The sequence below is a fragment of the Lagopus muta genome, chromosome 1 (genome assembly GCF_023343835.1).
Source record: "Lagopus muta isolate bLagMut1 chromosome 1, bLagMut1 primary, whole genome shotgun sequence".
Lineage (NCBI taxonomy): Eukaryota > Metazoa > Chordata > Aves > Galliformes > Phasianidae > Lagopus > Lagopus muta.
This window is the reverse complement of record NC_064433.1, coordinates 22,223,339-22,247,676: the sequence shown is the minus strand read 5'-3', so window position 1 is coordinate 22,247,676 and position 24,338 is coordinate 22,223,339. Positions and strand designations below refer to the sequence as shown.

At 38.9% G+C, this 24,338-nt stretch overlaps 1 protein-coding gene across 10 annotated transcripts in view; it reads right to left on the bottom strand.

Annotated features, from left to right (window-relative positions):
• CADPS2 (calcium dependent secretion activator 2) overlaps nt 1-24,338 on the bottom strand; it is a 303,802-nt gene that overhangs the window by 141,431 nt on the left and 138,033 nt on the right. For all 10 annotated transcript variants that reach the window (XM_048934391.1, XM_048934396.1, XM_048934392.1 and 7 more), the window contains exons 7-8: nt 15,369-15,480; nt 4,780-4,919 (exon numbers count right to left, since the gene is read on the bottom strand). In XM_048934391.1, coding sequence (XP_048790348.1) covers nt 4,780-4,919; nt 15,369-15,480 — 252 coding nt within the window. The remainder of the gene's footprint in view (nt 1-4,779; nt 4,920-15,368; nt 15,481-24,338) is intronic.

Sequence of the window (24,338 nt, the reverse complement as noted above, 5' to 3'; positions counted from 1 at the left end):
CTGTGCAAATCTTCAGAAGCTGCCTGAACGTGGACCAGGACACCCAGCTCTGGGTGCCCCTACTGGAACAGGGGTTGGGCCAGATGGACCCAGAGGTCCCTTCCCACTTCAGCCACTCTGCGATTCTATGAACAATTCTAAATGCAACTTGTCACAACATAAAGCAGAACTCACAGGGACAAATTTTGCCATTTTATCTTAGAAGATGTTCTAGACAAGAGCAGTGCTTACACATTTTACTTTGAAAGTCAAAAGCAAATGATATTACTTCGTAATATTGTCTTGTATAGGCTGCTCAATTGGTAAGAATTTCATTTAAAACTATTTTTTATTTCACTCTTTCAGATATGATTATTAAACATGACTAAAAAAAAAAAAAAGATATACGATAAAATATCAGTATCCATCTTACATTTCTAGTTTGAAAGCAAATACCCCTCAGTAACCACTAGGCTATGCTAACGGACAGCTCAACTGACACGATACACTTTGAAAAGTAACACTTACTTTATATGCACACAGATATGCAAAGGTACTTTATAAGAAAATGGATTAGAAGAATGTATTTGCAGTAACACACATCTTGAGTGGGTTAACCTGTCTTCCCTGGGTTTTCAACCCTAATTATGAGTTAAGGAGAGCCAAGCGAGTCTTCCTGAAGCAAATGCTCCCTAGCACTTCTATTGCAGCTTAACAGGAATAAATGGGCTTTTAGCATTTTATATAGCAAAGTTTCAGACCACATCTTTTATTTCCTTTGATGATTTGTTTTAGATTTCAGACTGCAGTGGAAGACATGGATAGAAATGTTTGTATTGTTGTATAATGAGAAGATAAAAAAAATGTCTCTTGAATATAGTCTGCATTTTGAACCTGAGAAAGGTTACTGTATTCTATGAGAATACATTATGAATGATGAGAAAGGAATCTGAAGTATCACAAATTGCCCATACTCAAACCTGTTCTGTAATTTCTAATTAATGAGCAACATTTACCTTGTCATTACCCAGAATATTCTAGCTGTGCATGCTACCTTCTCTTCTCTATTCTCAGGGTTTAAATAGAAAAGCATTGTTATGGTTCACTTTTTTTTCCACACTATTTGAGCCCTGCATGCAAAAATTTGAAAGAAAAAATCAGAAATAAATAGTAATACTATGCAGTAAGATGCATACAAGTAGCCTTTATTTCTTGCTCTTAAGAAGGTTTTGGCTTGTACTGAAAAAATCCCAAGTCTATAATTTTATTTGAAATATAATCAGTTTTTATGAATTTAGATATTTAGAGAGGGAACATGTTTGTAAGGCACTGCAGCCACAGAATATAATCTGTGAATTTAAAAATCTCAATTTAACTACAAGACAGCATAATTTGTGAAAATAAATATTCTTGAAGAATAGAAACAAGATGGGTTTTGAGGACTTTCAGCATGTCTCCCCTGTCAATAACTAAATTCAGTTTAAATAGGAGAAACATTTCCCAAGGAAACAAAACCATAAACCCATAATTAGCATGGGTTTGTGGACTTAATTGACATTGAGGAATCTGAAATACTTGAGCATAGCTATTGTATCTGACAAAGAGGGCTCATTACCAATTTTTTAATCCTTAGTTTAATAAAATTAGTTTAACAAAATCCCTCTTTCTGCAACTGGCTGTGTGGTAAGATTTTAATTCAATTTTGAATAAATTTTGAGGTTCCCAGCTGAAACACTGTTGTTTAACAGCAACAGATTAGACAGTGATGAACCTTCTTTGTTTGCTTGTAAACTCAGCTCTACACGGGTAATAAAAGTTACCTGGTTCAAAGACTGGGCAAAGATAAAGCATGAGACGGCTCTGACAAAATTGGAACTCGTGGAGGGTAACCATACTAATGGCATTAAAAGCCTGTTATTATGGCTGTAAAATAGAACTCTGACACAACGAAACTGCGAAAGTACTGCAAAGCACATCCTTTTGCTTTCCCCCTTTTAGTACGCTATGAATCCATGCATAAATATGTGACTACATACCAATGCGAAATGAAACAAAACGAACTCCCAGCCCTTTTCACTATTCAGGGTTATAGCAGGCTTGCAATCCAGCGCTTCAAGAATTTATTTTCTCCCATGGCCTGTTTCCCTGCCTGTTATGCACATGCTGATTGAGAGAGAAAATGGAGCTATTTACTTTTCTGCCTCATGCAGGTTCAGCAGGGGGCTGCAGAGCAATAACACCCCTGGCAGAGCGCAAGTTCTGCTCCCAGGTGAGCACAGTGGCTGCCATCCTGCTTCTCCCCTGAGCATGAGCTGGCTAGCAGTGTGCATGAACCCTCCCTACCCATTCCTTCCCTAGTCTTCTCTCAAGTAAGCACTATTATTCTCACTTCAATCAAAATACATCACCAAAAATTTTATCTGTATGTATATTTACAGCCTTATTTCTACTGGTTTCAGCTATTCTGTGTATGTTACGCACCTCTGTGAAGTGAGATTCCAGCTTACCAAACTGAGCACAGGAAATTAGGTGCATACCACCAGCTACTACAGGTGGAAAAGGAGGCAGGCTCTTCCCAGCATCTCTCAGCTACCTTCAGCATAACACATTTCTTTGTGTCCTGTAATGCTGTCCTTCATTCATTGCACGTTTTCCAGCTTCTGCATAAATGAGTGTTTCTCATATAATGCTGCATCAGTTCTGAACTGAACAGATTTAATTTGTGTGATAATCTGACAGTAATCCCTTTCAAAAATACAGCAAACATACTTTTACTCACACAGGAAGTCAAGCAAAGGCTGTGAGAGTGCCTGAGTGTCTGCTTTTCCTAATGTTGAGGGTTTCTGACTTCCGTTCCCTCCACTCCCACTGAAACTCCAATGCTTTCATCAGTATTTCAGCGCTATCAGTATTTCATTAACTCTTTCAATGGCCAATAGAGACATCATCAACATTTTATTTCATTTCATGGATGCTTACAGTGGAGCAGTCCATACAGGCCTCCCTTGGTGCTCTGACTTTGCTAGATGAAAAAGTAAAAATCAATTTTTTGTCTGGAGAATAATGAAAACAGTGACACTATAGTAAAATGAAGAGGTAAGAAACTGTGCCAGAGACTAGTGTTCAAAGACAACATAAGGCAGTAACTAGAAATAGCAGATGAAAAGGATGATGATTGAGTTAAATCCTTAAAAATAATATTTGACTGGGGAACCCTTGTAATTCTCAGACAAGAGGACTAGAGATATAAACTAGTATGGAAAAGCAAACTGGGTGGTGAGGAAAACCCTCTGGAGAACAGAACAGTCCCCCAGCTGGGTCACAATCTCTGTGGAATTGGGTCTCCACAATTTCTGTGGAGAAACCTGGAGCACAACCAGAAGCAGCACTGGAGCTCTGCCCTTGTTGCTAGGCCCAAGTCCAAAAGACTGCGTGTTATGCCTTAATTTGGTCTGTGGGCAGCACGACTCCAGCATTATCAGTGGCCTGATCAAATGCAGGAACTCCCCACAGTCACCTGTGGGAGAGGCGCATGGCAGCATAACCTCTCTGAAGTAGCTGTAGAGTGGAGCACACCACCATGCCAGGTTACGTGCAGGTTAAATGCATCTGATTTGTATTATTTGTGATTTGTGTATTATTTGTTACTCATACTGTCGAAGTAGTGCTTTGTTTGATGTTACTGCTTTACTAATTTTAGTTATTGTTCCTCTATTAATTTCAGTCGAATATGTAAGCTTTTAAATTAAACAAGGGTTAATCAATTTCCTTGGCGAACCAATCTCAAATTATCCAGTTGCCTGTTAAAACACTCTGTGAAGATATCTGATACATTGCAGATGGGTAGAAGGATATAAAGGCATTAGAGCCTGGAATCAATCCCTGTATCCAAGCACTGTGTATGCTGTTTGACAGGCTGCTGATGAACACAGCAACACTACGTCACTTCAGCAGCACTCATTGCTTCAGTCGGTTGCTCAGAGAAGCTGTGGATGCCCCATCCCTGCAGACATTCAAGGCCAGGATGGATGAGTCCTGGGCAGCCTGAGCTGCTTTGTGACAACCTGCCTGTGGCAGGGTGGTTGAACTAGGTGAACTTTAGGGCCCCTTCCAGCACAAGACATTCTGTGATTCTGTAATCCCCTCTGGCTCCATACTGACATCTACTTAAATTATAATTTAGAAGAACAGAAAGCAACGGTGATTGCTTTATGGCACGAGACACAGCCTTGCTTACTGCAGGCAACTTCACCTGCTTTTGCAGCCAGGATGAGGAATGGTGGTAGCAATTTCCTCTAGAGATGTTTTTACAAATAATCTATTGCATTTAGTTTTGGAGCTAGGCAGGAAAACATCCTTAAACTGGTACATTCACAACAATTCAGGAGAAAGACAGGAGAGCAGACATAAGAAGAAAATGGGAGATGACAGCATTGCAAATACCCCTACATGGAATATATGATTAATCTTATTTTAATGGAAAAATTTTGATTTCTTAAATAACAACTTTGGCTTTTCTGAAGTGTTATAAACTGTAATATTTAAAATCAGTTTGTAATTGACAGTGTTTTTAGCTCTGTGTGTCAGTCAGCTCAATAACTCTCCTTACATCTCACTGAACTGGATGCTATTCCTGACTATTATAAACTTTACACATAAAGCAACACAATGTCACACTAACAGCTGTTGTACACACTTACATTGTTTTTACACACTTTATGTTGTTGCTACATATGGTTAAGCATAGGCACAATGAGGCAAAAAAACCAGAATGCAACCTGGCAGAAAACAGCCACTTACCCACAGTGCTTCATGTGAGGTGGTTTATCCATTCTCACTGCCAATTTGATTTTCAAGTCACTGTCCTGGCTGTTTTTGGGGACGATCATTTTGTGCAAATCAGGGGACTTGGAGCTGTTGGATGTCGGATACAGCACTACCTGCAAGTAATAAAATAAATGCTGAGCTGATTAAGAAGTCTGCTTATCTTTAATGGAAACTTCCAAGCAGTTCAGATTCTTGTTAGATCTCCTCCACTCTGAAAGGCAACTTAAAAAAAAGTTTCATAATTTAAATAAAATATTTGACACATTCCTATCATGATGAATGATTATTAAATGAATTAGATGAATGATTATTACAATTGGAAATTTTCATATTATGAATTGAAACAAATTTCTTCCATGAGATCATTCTGAATTAACAGTTTTAAACAAAGAACAACAGGTTCTGGTACTCAATCAGGCTGTCCAGGGCCTCATCCAACTTGGTCTTGAACAGCTCAAGGAATCGAGCATCCACAGCCAATCTGGGCAGCCTCTCACCACTCTGTACAGTTAAGCAAGAGCCCAATCTTCCACATTACTCGGTGCCCATGGAAACATGCCTCTGAAACAACATGCTACATAACTCTATGCAACAGCAGTGAGAGACACTGCTGGAGTGAATATGACCACAACATGCTGCTTCTTACTAACTTCAGTTACGATCAGTAGCATTAACAAAAGCCAGCTGTAGTAAAAATCAGAAATTAATTCCAAAGCTCTGCTGCAAATGGAATGTAATATATACAAGATACTGTGTTCAGTTCACATCAATATGCAACACAAACATTTTGTTAAATTGATACAGATGGACATTAAAAAAAGCAACACCATAAACATGAATTTTAAATACTTAACTAAAATGTTTAAATGACTTAATTGATAATTTTAGTAATTAAACATTATTTTTAGACCACTATCAGTCACAGTCAAATATTTATCTGCCATCCAGAACTTTCAGCTTTTGATATCTAGCACAATTAAATATTACCACTTAATTAAGTTCATAACCACAGTCACATAGTTAAATGCTGCTGAAATAAGGATGAAGGGAAATTTTATTATTAACATTACTTTTTAATCAATTTAGACTCTAAAACCATCCAAACATCCTCCTTGGGAGAGTTTCGCAATAGTCAGTGAATTCTGAACTATCGTTACTCTTACAAGCAGTATCTTCCCATCTTTTATTTCTTGGTAACTAAAACTAATCATAAAGTTAATCACCAAATTAATTTCTTATAGATAGTTGCATATTGTGTCACATGTATAAAACACAATATATTCCCCTCTCTGTTTCAGGGAAAGCTAAATCAAAGACTTGGGTAAGAATCCTCAAGCAAACATAAATCCAGTGGATATTACTAAGCCAAAAATTTTACAACAGATTTATTCACATGCAGGATAATGTAAACTGAAGGACTTCAGCTCCCCACGTCAGTATTTTGCAGAAGCACGTTCCTGTATCCCACTAGTATCAGGAGTGCTAGCAAAGCAGAGAAGTGCAATGCATCAGCCCTAACGACGTGTGCAACCTCTGTAACATCATCAGGAAAAGTAACCTCTCAGAATGATTGAGTTCTGTGCCTGTTAAAGAGATAGCAGAAAAAGCTGCATATTCCAGTTGTCACAAATCAGAAGGGTAATTTGTTTTGCCTCTTCACAATTGCATAGCAAGCACTATTTATAACAGTGCTTACTCCCTCTTTTCCAAGAAGTATGTTCATTTTCCTCCTGAGCAAAAGCTTTCCCTTGAAAAGCATTGAAGTATAGCAACTCTGGAGTTCTGAAATCTCAAATAGAAACAACTTCTAGTTTGTCTATCTCTTTAAATGCAATACTATATAAACAGAATTATTCCTCATTCCTTGCATTTAATCTCTCGGCATTCATAGAGGTCCATAGGTGATGTTATGATTTTCTTTTCTTCTCTACAGATTGCAGTCACTGTCCTCTAACAGCTTATTACCGCTCATGCATCTCAAACCACATCTTTCTCCTGTCAATTTCTTGATTTTTGACAATGCTGAAGAAAATATAAGCTGACAAGTGTATAATTAATTCATAACTTCAGGACTGACAATTTCTTTTCTGATTTTTTTTTTAAATAAGTATTCTTGAGCTTTGTTTTCAAACCTCTTGCAATGAATAAGTATCTGGCAGAGTACTTGGACATGTGCTGTGTTGTGTCTGTCTCAGTATTTAAAAGAAAGAATGGCAAAGTACAAGAACTAAAAAGACTGGAATATACAGACTGTATTTCAAGAACTTCAAACGCTTTTGTCATTATGCACAAGTGCACATATACACACGTGCAGCATTCTGCAGGCATTAATTATCTTCAAAATAACCTTAAGCCTGCAAGGGCACACCTAACCAATGTGCGTTGGATCATCAGGTGACACAAGCTGAAACCAAAGCACTGAGCAGATTTTTCTTGATGGAAAAAAACCACTGAAATTTGGATCTAAGGCACTTCCCCACAGTGACACACTGCGATGCAGTATCATCTCCACAGCCCAGAAGCTTCCTAGGCTACTTGTCTCAGATTTCTTTTTCAACACTGTTTAACAGATCACAAATTTACAGGTGCAGTTGTAGGTACATACTTAAATAAAATTGTGCCGACTCTTTATTGTCTAGAAAATATACGTACTCACCTATAGAATATTTTTTCACTACACCTGGTACTTCTAAAATGCTTGTAGAATTATTTCTACATCATATATTTCTAAATCATTTTTTATTTTATGCTCTGTTACCTTAATGTTCCTATATCTGTGAAAATCATCACAGTAGATTACTCAGCAGCAAACTATGAATTGTATACATCATAAACATACTAAATATATGTGCATAATAACACTTGTTTACAATAAGTAACCTAATGAATAATCTGCATTAGGTAATGAATGGCACATTATATGTGAGTACTACATACCAAGCACAGCTGCTGTACATTGCATTGTTTCAGCTGATTGAAACCAAATTAACACAGGTTGAGGTAAATCAGTAAATTCAATCTTCTCATGATCATTAAGGGTACTCAGCTACAGTTTGGTACTGAAAAAGCAGCAAGTCCGTATCCTCTTTATGTGTCTCCTCATTCAAATGAAAAATAAATACATAAATCTTCAATATTATAGAGCAGCACACCTGCATATTTGTGCAAGGTGAAGTTCTCAAAACATTGCTTCTGGATTGTAAATGATTGACACAGCACTTCTCAGCTGCACCGGGAAGATATTGAGCTAATATCTCTTCTTGACTTCACCGATCAACATTTATTGTGATTCAGCTGTGTAAGTCCCAGCTGGATGACAATAAAAGGAGCCATTTGATGTTCACCTAAGCCAACAGTCAATCCAGCTGAGGAACTCCTAACTCTCATCTATCTTTGGTAAATTGATCACCTTCTCCTTTAAAAAAAAAAGATTTCAGGGAACAGGCTAGCTGTTCAAAATGCCCTGGAAGATAGAACAGACTGAACTTGTGGTGGTCTTGCTTTCTCAGAGCAGACAAACTTGCAGAACATTCACAGTCAGAAGCGCTACACAGAAACATCAGTATTTCCATGGTTAGGATGAAGCTCTCAAGGTAACCATCCCTGGCCACAGCTGTTATACTGCCAGAACATAATGCAGCCTCTAGAGGGGACCCAAGCTCAGAGACAAGCCGAGCAGCAGGCTGGAAGCACACTTGAAAGAAATCAAGAGAGTCAAAATAATTTCTCTATTTCCTCCATCCCACGCTCACAACTGAATTCTCACTCAGTCAATTTGTCTTCTGGCTTTCCGGCTTCTCCAACCCACTCTTGCTCTCTGGTATTCAGAAGCTGCACACAAGTGCTGCAGTTACCTGCTGTTCTGACCAAGCACTGAAAAACCTGAGAAAGATTTTACAAGTCTGGGTGGTCTAGAGCACAAACAGAAACATGCTTGGGCATAAGGCCTTGTGAACTGCAGCAAGTCTGAGCAGACTATGCTGAGCTTTGGCTCCCCATCACAGGCAAAAAAAGATGCAAGTGAAGAGTTGCAGCTGCTCCTTAATGCCCTGGCTGACAGGTAGGTGACAGTTGACATGCTATTACAAGAACCAAGAAAATACTGCTCTCCCCTTCAACGCAGTTCAAACTACACAGCATTAAAGAAAATAAAGGTGCAGTCCAGGAAAAGCCTTTTCAAAACAAGCCAGACTTTTCTTCTGCATCAATTCAAGCTTATTTAAAACAATGTAAAAAAATAAATACCCACAATGCCATGATCTTCTCCCCCAATTTTATTTGTTGAAGCTCCTTCCATCATGCAATAGGACTGATAATGGATTCTATGCAAGGCTTTTTCTTTTGTGATTTAAAACGTGGTGATTTGAAAAGATAACTGATGGCAGTGGGAGCAGGGAGGACAGGCAAATTTTATGTTATGAAATAATCAATATTATTTGGCGCTGCCAGTCACTGTCTGAGCAAAGATAACAGGAAAGTTTCTTTGTTAAACACACTCTGATTTTTGCCAATTTGAAAGTGGTACTGCAGGCCAAAAATTAACAAAGCTGGTTTGGGGCAGGGAATAGATCACTAATAGCCATTTAGACACCATACAGAGTGCAGCTCTGACCCTACCCTTGCACAGGGGACACTTCTCTGCTTTTGACAGTCTGCTGACTCTCCTCAAGTCCCCTTCCCTCACGACTTAAAGTCGAGCTGTTCTGAGCTACATGAGATACTTGCCCACATACAGGTTGATGTCAGCAAAGATGCTGCTGTCTGTGTGGAAAGAACTGAAGCTTCTCAGAGCATCCCAGCAGCAGGGTATCAAACACAGCATTCTGTTCAGGTTCTTTATGCTTCTGAGTGCCAAGCTGTCACTCACTGCCACAACAAGCAAATATAATCCAGGAAAGGCCCAACACAGAGATGGAAAGAGGAGTTGGCTCTCTTAAAAGTGACTCTCCTTGAAAATTAAAGGTTAATGACAGCTCAATCACCAAGGGTACGTGGTGTATGCAGGGATCTTATGCCACCTCCAGGATCTCATCTACTGAGTGACCTCTTGCTTTTCAGCTACAATTGTATTACAGCAGAAGTGCTCAGATAATGCTTCAGGTAACAGGTGGTTAAAAAGAAAGAAAAATAAAACCAGAACAGGTGTATAGCAAAAGAGCCATCGAAATACTGGCATTGAGAAAGAACTTGGAAGACTTTTCAATTTATGCACTCAACAGATACTGACTGGTGCCATCTGAATGCTCACATGAACAGATGTTAGTTGTCTTAAAGTCCTTCCCAAACAACCCATTCCCCAAAACTAATAGAGAGCATGTCTGAATGAAGAAAAAAGCTTAAGAATCTGACAAACTGCAGTCTCAGGGAGCTACTGAAAAAAGCCATTCAAGGGATAGTTCCTCTATGAGGCCAGGCTGCAAGAGCTGGGTCTGTTCAGCCTGCGAGCAGCCTGCCAGTACCTAAAGGGGGAAGAAAGAAGGAAGTGAACAGACTATTTAGGAGTGTGTGTTGTGATGGGACAAAGGTAAATAGTTTCAAAGTAGAAGAAGAAAGATTTAGATTAGACATAAAGAAGAAGCTTTTTATAAGGGTAATGAGGCAGGGGGACAGGTTGCTCAGAGACGTGGTGCAAGCCCCATCCCTGGAGTCATTCAAGGTTGGGCTGAGCTATGCTCTGTGCTCCCTGATCTAGCTGTAGGCATTCCTGTTCATTGCAGGAGGACGGAACAACAAAAAGAGACAATAACACCTTCTACTAGGACAGATACATGCTTATAAATACATTCAGGAAGATTTAGTTTAGAAAGCAATATAGAAAATAGCTCAGCCTTCCCAAAGTCTACCAATGTCTTGAAAAGAACACCACTTCTGAAGAGAGTTTGCTCCCTCAGCTGCTAGCCCTGAGGATCAGGATAAGGAGGGGTGGACCCCAGGTCCATCCTTTTTCATCCCTCAGGTGCACTGCTTGCACTTGAGCTCCTTGTGTTAGCCATGCTCTTTCACCTGGTGTTCAACCATGGTTCAGGCTGTGACCTAGCAATTCCCATATAAGAGGAGATGGAAGATGGACTAGATGACCTTTAAAGGTCTCTTGCAACTCAAATGATTCTGTGATTCCATGAAAGCCACTATTAGCACAAGAACAACTGCATGGAGCCAGACATAATGCAGTACTAGAAAAAGTAGTGGGGGGAGTAATCTATTGCCATTTTCCAAACTTAAAGAAAACTTATGAAACCTCAGTCATTTGTAAAAGCGATAGAGAAACATGTTCCCATGATGGCAGGCTTTAAATTAATGTATTCGCAGTATATCACCTCTATCCCGAGGCTATTCAGACACAGCACAGAAGGTAGACAAAATGCCCAGTGTAGTCAGTGTTCAGAAACCAGGCAGTCATGCAAGTATGGGTGCTATTTCATAATGTCTTCAAATCAATTCAAGAGGAACAGCACCAACGAAAAAAAATAATGCTGCAAAGCTGATTATTGCTGGCTGCAGCTGGCTCTGACAAGTCAGTTGGGAGACGGTGTTTGCTTTTAATTGAATACTCAGAGCAAGGAGATTGAAATATTCTTATATTCAAAAAGTGCCACTAATCAAACACCACCTGCTGTTCTCACATTGTGTTCACATGTGTGCTAAGCAAGCACAATGGCTGTCACTTTGAATTACTGGGTTTGAACATCTTCATACACGAAATACCGAACAAGGAAAAGTGGTGTCAGATCCCTGTTTCATCAGCCACCAGCCTGATACTTCAGTATTTACTCCAAACTCTGCATCTTCGTGCTTCCTCATCTGTTGTATGTACAATGCAAACATTTCTATCCTTTCTGCCTTCTGTATACATGTACACAATTTCTGAAGCATCCAGATCACTGAGACACACATTTCAAAGACACTTGATTAATTTCTGAACTTTTCCTGATTCCTATGTCTCTAGCCCATAGACAAAGCGTGATCATTTCTAGCAGTTAAATTCACTGTTCCTTGGATGCTGAGATATGTACAATCACAGACACAGACTGTGACCGTTGAAGCTCATGTTCTGTCAAACTCAGATCTAAATAACATCTTTTCCTTTCCTGTCCAGCACATTTCCCCCTTTTTTTTTGTGTGTGTGTTAACAGAAAACTGTGCTTCACTAGCCAGCCTCCAGTTTCTGTGGAACAAAGACTGAAGTTTTACTTTTTTATTTAAAGACAGTCAGCAGGGAGCAAGAAAAACATCCCTTAACAAGGAAAGTCATCTCTTGGTGCTCACAAATGGATTTACTTTATTTTTCAGAAGAAGAGAGCAATGTCAGACAAGTCAATGTCAGTATTAGACAAGAACTACCTCCTGTTGGTTAAGCACATCTTAAACACCTTGAAAGGAGATGTGAAACACAGTTGACAACACCCTTCTCTCACTCAGTGCTCATCCGGCAACTTCTATAGCAGGTGTCAAGTAGCCTCTAGTTCTTATATTCTGCATGTCTATATTTCATACTCTTTCTGAGAACAAAGCTGTAAGTATGGGCTCCCCTTCTCACTAAAAGCAGGAGCCTGCTTCCCTCCCACTCGAACACTAGCACCAGCCTCTGGAAATCAGCAGCACCTTCTCAAACTGAGGATCTATCATGCTGAGATCAGGGTCTACGCTGAAGTTAATGAGTCTGAGAGACAGCCATCACGTGGAACAAAGCAGGTGGAAAACTTCTGCAGTTCTGGGAAAATCCATCGCCAGCTCCATATTTCACACCTGAGATTTATGTGCACAGAAAGCCAGTCTCTTGGTACCAAAACAAACCCTTTGTACCTGATGGAAGCTTAAAATTCAAATCATGTACTTTCATGCCACCTTCTATTTCTAGTTACAGATTAAACAGAACTGCAGGGTGTGAAGAACACAAACCAATACTGCAGAAAAGCAGTATCAGGTCAAGACACATGCTTTGAAGAAAATACTTGGGAAATGAGAATTAATGTCCACAGCAAGCCTACCTCAGGAATGGCAGATTTCAGCTAAATTTTTTAGTACAAAAAATATGCCAGTGAAATAATCTTCAGGCCGTTATTGAGCAGAACTAACCTAGCTGTACTCCAGTGAGTCCCCACAGTGCACTGACCAGCCATGAAGCTGACAAACTTTATTACAAAAGCTATGCTTATCCAGAGGGATCTGGCATCTTTTCAAAGGCTGCTCGAATTTAAATCTAAGGAAAAAGCCTTTTACAGTCAGGGTGGTGAGGCACTGCAGCAGGTTGCCCAGGAGGTGGTGGATGTCCCATCCCTGTAGGCACTCAAGGCCATTTTGGATGGGGCCCTGGGCAGCCTGAGCTGGGCAGTGGCTGCCCTGCCCATGGCACAGGGTTGGAACTGACTGAGCTTCGAGGCTCAGACCATTCTGTGACTCCGTGATGTGGTCACTGTGGGAAGCTTGTCTCTTACTGCCTGGCAGAGCCAGACAGAGTACTCTGGCAAAGCTGCAGATGTGTATAAGGAAAAGCGTATACATAACTGAGAGGAGAAAGTAAGTAAGTCACAACTTACATCTGTAGGCCATGTAAGCACAAGTACACAGCCTCTTCTACCCTACAGAGAACAGCAGCATGCTGATGTATGACAGTGTCTCCACTGTACTCTAAAGGTGAATGAAGTATTTTAGAAGGTATGGAGACTGAACGTTTTCCATAAATCAGGAACTGATTACAAAATGTAAAATTAGTATCTAAGTATTTCTCAAGTACTTCTGTTTGCTTTCCCCAATCTCAGAACAAACTTTAAGGCAGGAGAATGGAGGATATTGGCCCCTTGTCCTTTATGACAACTGAAAAAAAGCACCACAAAGCAATTCTCTTAATTGCCTAATTCTGGTACAAACAGCCAAACCTCACAGCTAAAAGCAGGCAGATGTGCTGAAAGACAGGAGCAAAAGAATCAAGAACAAAAACAGGTTACTCTTTTCTCTCTCACCACTTGTATGTCTTGCTGTATGACCAGGAAAACTGAATCAGATTCCAACAGCAGGGCAGTAAGCTTAGCCTCTTACAATAACCTATTTTTTTAATTCTCTTTCCCTTTGCCAGTCCTACAGAGCAAGGAAAGTTAGGATCTTCTTTAAAACACTTTGATCAGCCAACAAACACAGATGTGTCAGAAGAAAGGCAGGAGTGGGAAGAAAGAAGAGGGAGACAAAAAAAACCAAAACCAACAAATAATCTGGGGCTACAGAATACAGTTAAGGTGAAAGCTATATTCACTATTTCGTATTTGAAACGTTTCAATTCTTTAAAATCATTTAAAACCTTTTGAACTGCCTGTTTCAGAAACGCCAATTAGCTGCAGTCTGATAAAGCAGACCAAAGCCTTTACCTGAACTTTGATTATTTAATGTTGCAGGGACAACAGCAGCCAGTTAATACTTGCGGTTCTTCTTAGCTCCTTTATCCTATTAATGCTGCTTCTCTTCTCCTACTCCTCAACAATGAATACACTGGCCACAGTTCCCAGTGGCCATATATTCTGTTCTTCACCTTTGCACTTACTTTTCTTTTGCTTCTTTGAAAAGACTGGGCAGGCAGGAGCAAAAAAAGTACTTCTGTGTGGTTAACAACACTATGCAGACCCTTCAGCCCTCCCTTTCAGCACCTACTCCCCACTCTCAGTCCAAGTATCACTGGTCCTGATCTGCTCAGCTTCAAGCTTCTTCACCAAGTAACCTTGGAGGTCTCCCAGAAAGACACGAGAGGAGGCAAGAAAAGGGAATTCTGAAGATATAGCCTTGACCTTAAAATGTGTGTAGAAATATGAAAGAATATGTAGGAGCACAGATTCTTACACATCTGTCTACAGTACAAAGACACCAAGGGGAAAGAGCCCTGCTCTTCTAACAAGCCCTCTTTGCTTAAATGAGAACCAGCCATGACCCTGAATGCAGAATTGAGTGTTAAAACATGAGCTGCCCCCATGTGTCAGAGGGGAGAATTTCAAAAGAATTTGAGGGAGACTGACATTCTCTATCTCATTCATTCCATCCTCTTTATATGATACACTGTGTTCTGCAACACCTGATTTTGGTCTAGGAAGGACAGATGATCCTGTCAAGATAAGGAAAATGGGAAAAGGGACGCTGAAACAGTACAAGAGTCAGAACTCTTATTTTAGTCCAAAACTACCTCCACCATTTCTCCCCCTACATCCTTCCACCAATTTAGACCTTGCCTCCCTTCTTCAGTTGTTTTATATACTTGCTAAATGCCAAGTCTCTCTCTCCTCTCTTCATTTTAATCTGAATAGCTAAAGCATCTTAGGTAATCTATGATTTTGTTGTTTTTTTTTTTTTTAAAAAGAGGTTTTAAGGCAAAGAAAAGCACAATGAATCCACAATGCAAATTTATGAAGAGTAATACAGGTCAATATACCAAGTTTTGAAGATTGAGAACGATCACCAATAACTGGAAAAGCAGAACAAATGCTATACTGAATAACTTCTACCATTTTATTGTGCGTTTTACCAATATTCACATTTCTACACAAAATTTCTCACAAATTTCACATTTCTACAATAATACTCACTCTTCCAAGTTCTTTATCTTCAAGTGCCAGAACCCCAGTGCTTTCTGTAAAGAGTTTTACTTTGACAACAGGCCGAGGATGAGTTGTGGTGAAATCTCCTTGAGTTCCCCATCTACAATAAATAAAAGGACAGAATTTAAACAGGGCAGAGGAAATGTTTTAGTGATAGGACTGTCATCTTTCTAATAGAACACACATTAGTGCACTACTAGACTAGTTTCTTAAGCATCCAGCATTAAATATTTACATGGAATTGGCTCTTCTTTGTAATATGACAAATCACAGTTTTTGTGTATGGTATTTGTCATAAAAAATCAGCTATAAATCTTTTAATCCAAAACTCACCCAAAGAACAGAAACTGTATGTTCACAAGGGAAACCAACCAAGTAAGTGAGCAACGAAAGTTTTTCTGTTAACTATATTATGTTCAGTACCCTGCATAAGAAAAACTTATTCAGAAAAGTATCAGGTTTTCATTTTCAAAACAGAAACCCACCCACAAACATGTTTGATTTTAGGTAAACGGACTATGCAGAAAATAAGAGATTTGAATATAGGAAAACCTGACAGTTCATGTGATGTTGCAGTTTAGTACAGGACTGCAGGAAAAAAAATGTAAACACAAAAGCAAACCTTGGAAAACTCTTGGATAAATTGTTATTTATCAGAGCAACTATAACTGCAAGATAATTGCTGCCACAAGGCTTCATAGCTTTGGAGAAGCTTAATTAGGCAGACAAACTTATAGTTGGGAATCTTATCAGCTGGTTTTACTCTGCTCTGTGCAAGTGGTACAAAAAACCAGAAAGGTGTATGAATTAGATTGCAACTTCCTCTAACAAAATAATTAGTTTTCCTACAGAGTTGCAAGGTAATCACTGAATACTGTAATTCTGACTGTTAGTAGGGGCAAACAAAATGCAAAAAGTTCAGCTTCAGTCACTCTCCTTTTGTCCCCTAGTACTTAACTTACTGAGATCATCAGAAACTGAAGAAATAAAGAAAACAGGTGAGTGCACAAGTATACTCTATAAAAGTATATAGATCACACAAACTAAAATCTTACAGGACACCATTTACAAAAAACCAATAATTTTCAAGGATGATTTACACAGACTCATGGACTGTCCATTCCTGAAAAATGAACGTACACTAATAAACCTCCATGGAAGAGATCTGAAAGATAAAAGAAACTTTCAACTAACATAAGTTACAAATCCCAAGAAAAAGTCTAGAAAGTAATGTGTAACAGAAACAAAAAGTTCTTATTGAAAGTGTCAAGTCAAATCAAGTCCAACAGGTGGTTGAACAACAAAGGTGAGGTCCACTGAAAACTAACTGAGTATCTCACTCTGTTCTGTCTTCCTTGCTTTGCCTGGACTAAATAGATATTTGCTCTTTGTGTTCATGGTGGACAGAGCCTTTCTCTCAGCCAACATGCTAATTGAAAAATTGAAACAGGGATTCTGAAAAGAAATTACCTTCCTCAGAGAAAGAAAACTCGTTTTGTGATCTGACGATAGATGTTGTACTGGCAGGTCAGGTAATGCCTAGCGCTGCTGCTCGTCCCCGAGGCAGTCCCAGGGTTAGGTTTTATCACAATACAGAAATGAGATTTCCAAGGAGAAAGCACCCTCACAGAAGATGTGTCTCCCCAGAAGACGTGTCTCCCCCACGATACCAGCATCCAGAAACAATACTCCCTTGCAATCTCAGACACCATCTAAGCATGTTGTTGCTGTATGGGGACCAGGGTATATTCGCCCCTGAACTCCCTGGACTGCCACACTACCATGGACAGGACCACCCAAATGATTAAGGACAAAGACAAATCTTTTCCTACTTTTCCTATTAGAACCCAACAAATAAACATTAAAAACAAACAAACAAAAAAACAACAAAAAAACAACCAAAAACCCTACAAAAAAAACCAAAAAAAAAACAAAAAAAAAAAACGCCACACAAGAACTTCTCTACAAAGATCTAGTGCTAGTATTAAATAACAGATGGAAGTACACAAATCAGAAGAATCTCACCTTTAATGTCAGATACAATCACTGACCCTGACTGACATCTTTCTCCACACCTTTTTCCATCTACAGCAGGGAATGAAAATCCTTGGCTGAAAATCAGTGGTTTGGATCAATTCATAAAGCTTAGTGTTCATGGTGAAAATATTCCATGCACTAATCCTATGCTCCTTGCTGCTCAGGACTTCAGCTAAGTCTCACAGCCTCTTATGTCCATGCCTTTGAAGTGAATTGCCCAGTAAAACAGATGGTCACAGTTTTCTACCTCTTAGACTGCAGCAGCTTGCCTCAAGAAACAGCATTTAAGCAATCATGCTCTGTTGGAAAGGGCAAACCCAAGATTGTATTCTTTAGCCTTATGGCTAAAGTACTTTCCTTTCTACTTTTGTTTTCAACTGCCAATATCAAAGCAAACATATACAAAGCTCACAGATCATCTCCCTTATGATTGCCTGTGGATTATTACTACCCAACCCTTGTTTCCTTGGAGCTTTGCATAGGTGTCTTCCTTCATACCGTTAGAAATCAGATGTTGAAAGAAAGAACCCCCATTAGAAGTGATAACGTATTCATTTTATTCTGATGCAAGGGTATAAGAGATTCAACAGTCCGAACAAACAGGGCTTGTCAATAAAACTGATAATTGATTTACTCTGGTACTGTAGAATTCTGTCAGTTTTTCCATACTTTTGGCTATTTATTCCACAACTTTGTACTTGTAAAGGAGCTGTTAAATTTAATTGTGAAAAATAGGCTAGGAGGACACCTAATTGCTGAGGGAATCAACATCCAAACAGTAATTAGTAGATGCAAATGCTGATCACCATTACTAAGGTTCTTATTTCAATTTATAGATTCTATGTGCTAATATCATTATACCCACTGGGTTTCTCAAAAAATTAACACTTTTTCTTCCAAAACACATTTGTCTTCTGTTAAATGCATTTATTAATAATGATTGAAATGTTAACATTTCCTGCTCTCATGTCTGCTTCATTTCATTGGAGTTGCTGTCATGGAACATTTCCTTTAAAAGCTCAGCTGCTCAGTATAAGCAGGCAAATACATAATTTTTCTTTTAATGTAGGGGTAACACCCTGATATTTTCCTTAAGAAAGACATCGTGATATTTGTAAGACTGAATAATTTCAGCTGTTTAACTGAATAACTTTAACTTTTTTTTTTATAAATAAGAGCCAGAAATGTGCCCTGTGGAATTTGAGCACAGGATGAAGAAGAAATACTTTTTATGTGTTTTAATTTTCATTGCAACAGCTGTAAAACATTTGCTGTAAGGAAGCAAATTCTACAACTGACCTATACTTTTCATAAAAAGAAGAAGGTGAGCCTGAAGGTTCCAACTTGGCTTTCTGCAAAAACAAAACATGGAAATCAAATGCGCCATTCTGATCTCACTTGAGACAAATTCTCTTGCAGAATATTTACTTCAGGTTTGCTCTATTATGCAGACACTGAACTGTGAGAGAAAGAGCAAAAAAACAAGAACAGGATTTTACTACCAAATATCACTAAATACTGATAGCAGCACATCAGCCAGATGTGCTTTACAGATTCAGAGAAGCTGACAAGTTATGAATGTTTGTCCAATGATTTTTGCAGACATGAACTACTTGTGGGCTCAGTGTGACTACACAGGAAGCTCAAAACTCTTCTCAAAACTGCAAAAGCATGAATCTCATTCACTATTCATATTCATTTGAAACCATTCCCATTATTGTTTTTTTTTTAATTAAATCTTGCTAGAAAAGTATCCAGAAGATGCAGTAAGTTTCACACTAAGTGCTGCAATGTCTCCCACTGCATTGCCAGCTGTGTCACACATAAAACACCAATCAACTGAAGGGCTAAAAAAAGTCTCCAGGCTCAGGTTTGGCTACATTATTTTCCTTTGTCTTCATCACTTGTCTGGTTTCACTTTCTTATTCTCTTTACTGCAGAGAATGGAATTATTTGATGTTTCATCATCTTTAAGCATGTCACATTTTTTTCATCACTGGTGTCAGAGGTGCAGGGCACAGATAACATAATTGGTGACAGAGCCAAAGTTCATTTCCCTTCACTGTAAAAGTACCCTGGATAAACCCACTGCCAGCAAGGAGCTGATGTTTATATCAGGTGAAGATACATCATCGTGTCACAGAACCCAGTCTAAGGAAATTTATCTTTCTACTTCATTTCAGAGCACATTCTGTACCCTGGAAACAGCAACAATTTTCTCTCTAAGTTTTTCAATTCTAATCTGTTAGTCAAAACTTTTCTTTATGAGACCTTAAATCTCCAGTCTTACATTGGAATGAATATTATAAAATGTATTATTCTAAGCAAACATCCAGAAACTTTGTTTTTGCAAATGTGGAGCATTTTCTCTCCAGCAAAATATCAAGTCTAAAGAATTTTGCACTATCAGGATCTGACTTTCCTCAACAACTGCTGAGAAATTCCTCAGCATTAATGAAACTAAAAGGAGAATATTGGTCTCTCCCTCGTGACTCCTTCTCAGCTTTGATTCACTGTTTAAATATACTGCATAGATCTACCTTGAAAGATTTGATCATCCTTCATTATATCACTTTGTGAGGTTTCCTTGAAGAGTTTTCTCATTCCCTGTCTGCAGTGGGGACGTGCTACTAAGTTGGAATGCACAAGACACAAGACAGCCCACCAGAGCCAGTCTGTGAGCAGCACAGTGCTCCTCAGGGCAAGGAATACTTGGCACTACTTATCTGGGCTCATCTCGAAGCTAGTCTGGAAATACCATGTCAGGGTCTTCCTAACATGCCCATGTCTCACTTTTTTTCACGATCTGTACTGACTTGGTTGCTTCTGTATTGGTGGGAAAGGCTAGAGAAATAGGTAACCACAATCTTTAGGTTAGAAAATGTACTTCAGAGTACAAGAGGTGGGCTGAAAGGTCTGGAAAGAGAACAGTGGGACAAAGACTCCAGCACCTCTCTGCCACGTCTGGCAGCACTGATCTTTACATCTACACATCATATATCCAGATCGGACAAACCTTCTGCTGTTAGAAAGTATTAAAAATAATATTTTAAAAAATGAGTGATATTCTGCTATTCAGGTGAACACAGATTTCATGAAGTGCTGTACATTATCAGCTACCACTGCATACACAACTGCATCTTTAACTGCACATACAACTGCAGAGAGAGAGAGTAAATGCGAGAGTAAGCCAGCAGCTGTGCCAGCAGTACAAGATACCCCAAATATTGTACACACTTCTTTTTCTCTTAGCACAGATACACCTACCTGCTTGGCAGTGACTGATGCCAGGATGCTACAATAGAAATCACAGCTTTAACAGCTGTCTCATGTAACTCACTGGCATGTTTATTTCTCTTTTGCACATCTTAGAATATAATACGAACATTCCACTTTCTCCCTTTCATGGAATATATTGAAACGAACTTTGAAATATGGCACAAATAACAGAATCTTACTATAAGGCACCAACGATTTAATGCAGTAATGAATTTTTCTTATATGCAACATAATTATTTTATTGTTTATTTCTGTATATATTCTCCCTTACATCAGTGGGATTTGGAGTTCATATTGGAAATCACAAGGAGAAGAGTTTGTCTATTTTTACCACTCTATAAGCTTATGACACTGTTCAGATTGTAAATATTCTTCTTGGAAAAAAAACAATCTACTTTTTATTATTTCTCTACTTGAAAACCACTCATTTATTTTGATGAAAGTGCAAAGAGAATAATGTCCAGCACCAGAGCCATTAAATTGCAGTCGAAAGGCAATAAATTAAGCAGGTTCTAAACAAATCATAATGTCCTTTTAAAGTACAGGCACAAATGAAACTTGTGCTTAGGAAATTAAACCACAGGCTTTGTCAAGTATCTCAGATATTCATAACTAATCTCCTCTAATCTTTTACACGCCTTGTGTGCTCTTCCCTGTATTGTTGTGATGACACAATTTTAGGGAGAAATCTGATTGAGAACTACAGATTCATTGTTTTACACTCCCCACTACAGAAACAGTGACACATTCCTTAAATACTGCTGTCAGTTAGTAAAGGGGTATTAATATTGCAGTGCTGCAATGGCTTGAACTCTGAGGTTCACATCAAAACCTTCCTAAAACTACAAAATATTGATATAAGAAACATTAATTGTTCTAGACAGATGCATGGCAGAAAAGAGAAGAAACTCAGATGATGAGACACTTAGTTCCAAGGACGGAAAGTCATATCATTGCCTAAGTATCATCTTTGATTTCACCTAAACAAGACTTACACTTAAGTTCCTTTGTTTTTATTTGTTTTTCTTTAAAAAACAAAAGAAAACAAAAACTCCACGTTTGAGGTATTTCTATGCATGTGCCTACACCAGAAAAATAGTCCAACTTTAACATGTCTAGTATGCAAGTCCAACCTTTACCATCCTAACCCCACAGTAGACAGACCTTTCCTGTTCCCTGTAGTAGCAACTGCTAGTCTTTCTAAAACCAGAAATAACATGTTTTCTCCTTCATCATCATCCCCCCAGCAGCAGCCACCATGTCCAAAATTCACCTTCTGGTATCCATGTGGTCACATAAGGTGGGTGATGTTGCTATCAACATTTAGACCATGTATGTGTAGCAGGAGAGAACAATCATAGCTGTGAGACCATTGCCTCCCAAGGAGCAGCTAAAATCCCCTTCCTCTGCTGTGACAGAGATTCATGAAAAGCTTTGACAACCTTTTCCCAGAGATGTGCAGTTGTAATCTGCAGTACTTCAGTTGTATTTCTCTGCTTTTCAACCTTTTATCTCTCCATCCCGGGAACTATTAAGTGAGCGCACAGGCTTTCAGAAACCCAGACCAAGACATCTATTCACCACTTTCCATAGAGAAAAGTTGAGTATATAAAATCCTGTGCCTGCACACAATGCTCTAAGAAGTCTGTAATTCAATTCCTGAATGCATTGTCTAGGCACCATCTTGTGCAGCCACTGACAGTCTGAATGGTTTTTATCTGAGAATTCAGCAGCCAAATTAAAGACTTTTAAGCTGATGCTGTTAGAAAAAACTGACAATCCTTCCCAGAGCTCGGCTTTGAAGAACTGAAAGCACCAAATCTGGTCCTCATCTAGGCAAAAGGAAGGATACCTTGCTTTTGTGGTACTGCAAAGCTCTTCTAGATAATCAGAGCAATGTGAATAAGAAAGACAATAATCTTATCATCTGGGATGCTTGCTTTTGGTAAAAATAATAACTGTTTGAAATAAGGGAATTAACAGGGCTCAAAATTACTAACAATTTATCAGAGACCTAATAACAAGTTAGACACAATCCCATATTTCTTTTTAAACAGAGAATATTAATAATATCTGAAAAAAATTAATTTGCAAAAAGTAAAATGACAACACTGGCATAATTTTCATTTGAAGTAGGAAAGTTTCCAATAGATAACAGAAAAGAAAAACAGAGAGGACCTCTATAAATGACAAGCAACAAGGTACATAGGTTACTCTGAAAGTAATGCCTCCTATTTATTCCTATGGAAACTAGAACAGAAACAGAGTGCAACACTATTTGATGGAGCAAATTCTCCATTACAAAACATTGTTTTTCAACATAGTCAACCACTGGTAGCTATTTTCACCACCAATGAAAAGGACCCTGTGTGCTGTGCTAGTTAAAAATCTCATCAATAAATGTGGCCCACAGTTTCACAGCTTGCCACATGTTGTCACATGTTGCCACTCCATGGACTGCCATTTTAACTCCCGCTCATAGTGGTGACATCACGTCTCATTGGTAATAGTGCAATCCAGGAAACTGTCACCTTCAGCCTCATATTGGTTCAACGGGTTCAGACAAACTTGCATACGATATTTTTTTCTCCTCTGTGAGTATTTGTGGGATCCACCTCGCATATACTTTGCAGTATTCCAACTCTGCCACCATTGTTTCCAATGCATTGAAGCTGATATTCCACTCCACTCACAGTTCCCTGGTTATAATCTGTCAATTTGTGCGGATGAACTGATCAAGATCATCTTCATGTCATGCTATGACAGCTGTACATGGCCACCCAGAACACGGCTCATCGTTCACACTGCTGTCACAACTGCTGCAACACACCACCCACCACTTCACTGTGCTGTATCTGCTGCTTGGTCTCCAGCAACACTCAACAAGCATTGATGAATGACAATGGGTGCCATTTTTGCCACATGGAGGAATTCAATGACACACCTTTGCTTTTTGGGCACTTCCATATCAGGCACCATTTTGTCAGACTGCCCCTCTGCTGCCATCTGTCACATGGCAACAACATGTAATGGAATACTGATGGGAAGGTTCCATCTTTACTGCCATACAACGAACATCTGCCTTTGACATCATAGGCCAACATCATAAATTAGGAGGCACTACTTTCAGAGCAGCCCTCGTAAAAGCGACATTGAAAACATTTTCTACACTGAAAAAATGGAAACAGTACACTCTAACACTATTTACAGAATGCTATTATGGCAAGTATTTTCAAACAAGGATAAAACTATGAGTAAATCATTACACAGTATTGCTTTTCCATCTCACTTTCACTGCAGGCAACCAAGACAAGTCAGGACGGAGATTTTTAAGGGTGTGCAACAAGACTGGCACATTTCTGGGTGCTGGGAACCACTGGTGTATATTTGTGTGAAGAATTAATGAGAGGCACTAACTCCTGTCTCCCACTGAGTTTCAAATCCAGCTAAGGACTGGTGACAGATATAAAAGCAAAACATGCCATTTATGATCTCAAAGTTTCTATATGTATATTTAGTTACGTCTTGAAACAGAATGAAATGGATCCATCACAACACTGTTAGAAGTTGCAAGGCCTATTTTTTAATGTTCTTCAGTACTTGTGTGACACTTTAAAGCTTCCAAACGTTGTATAAATGTCA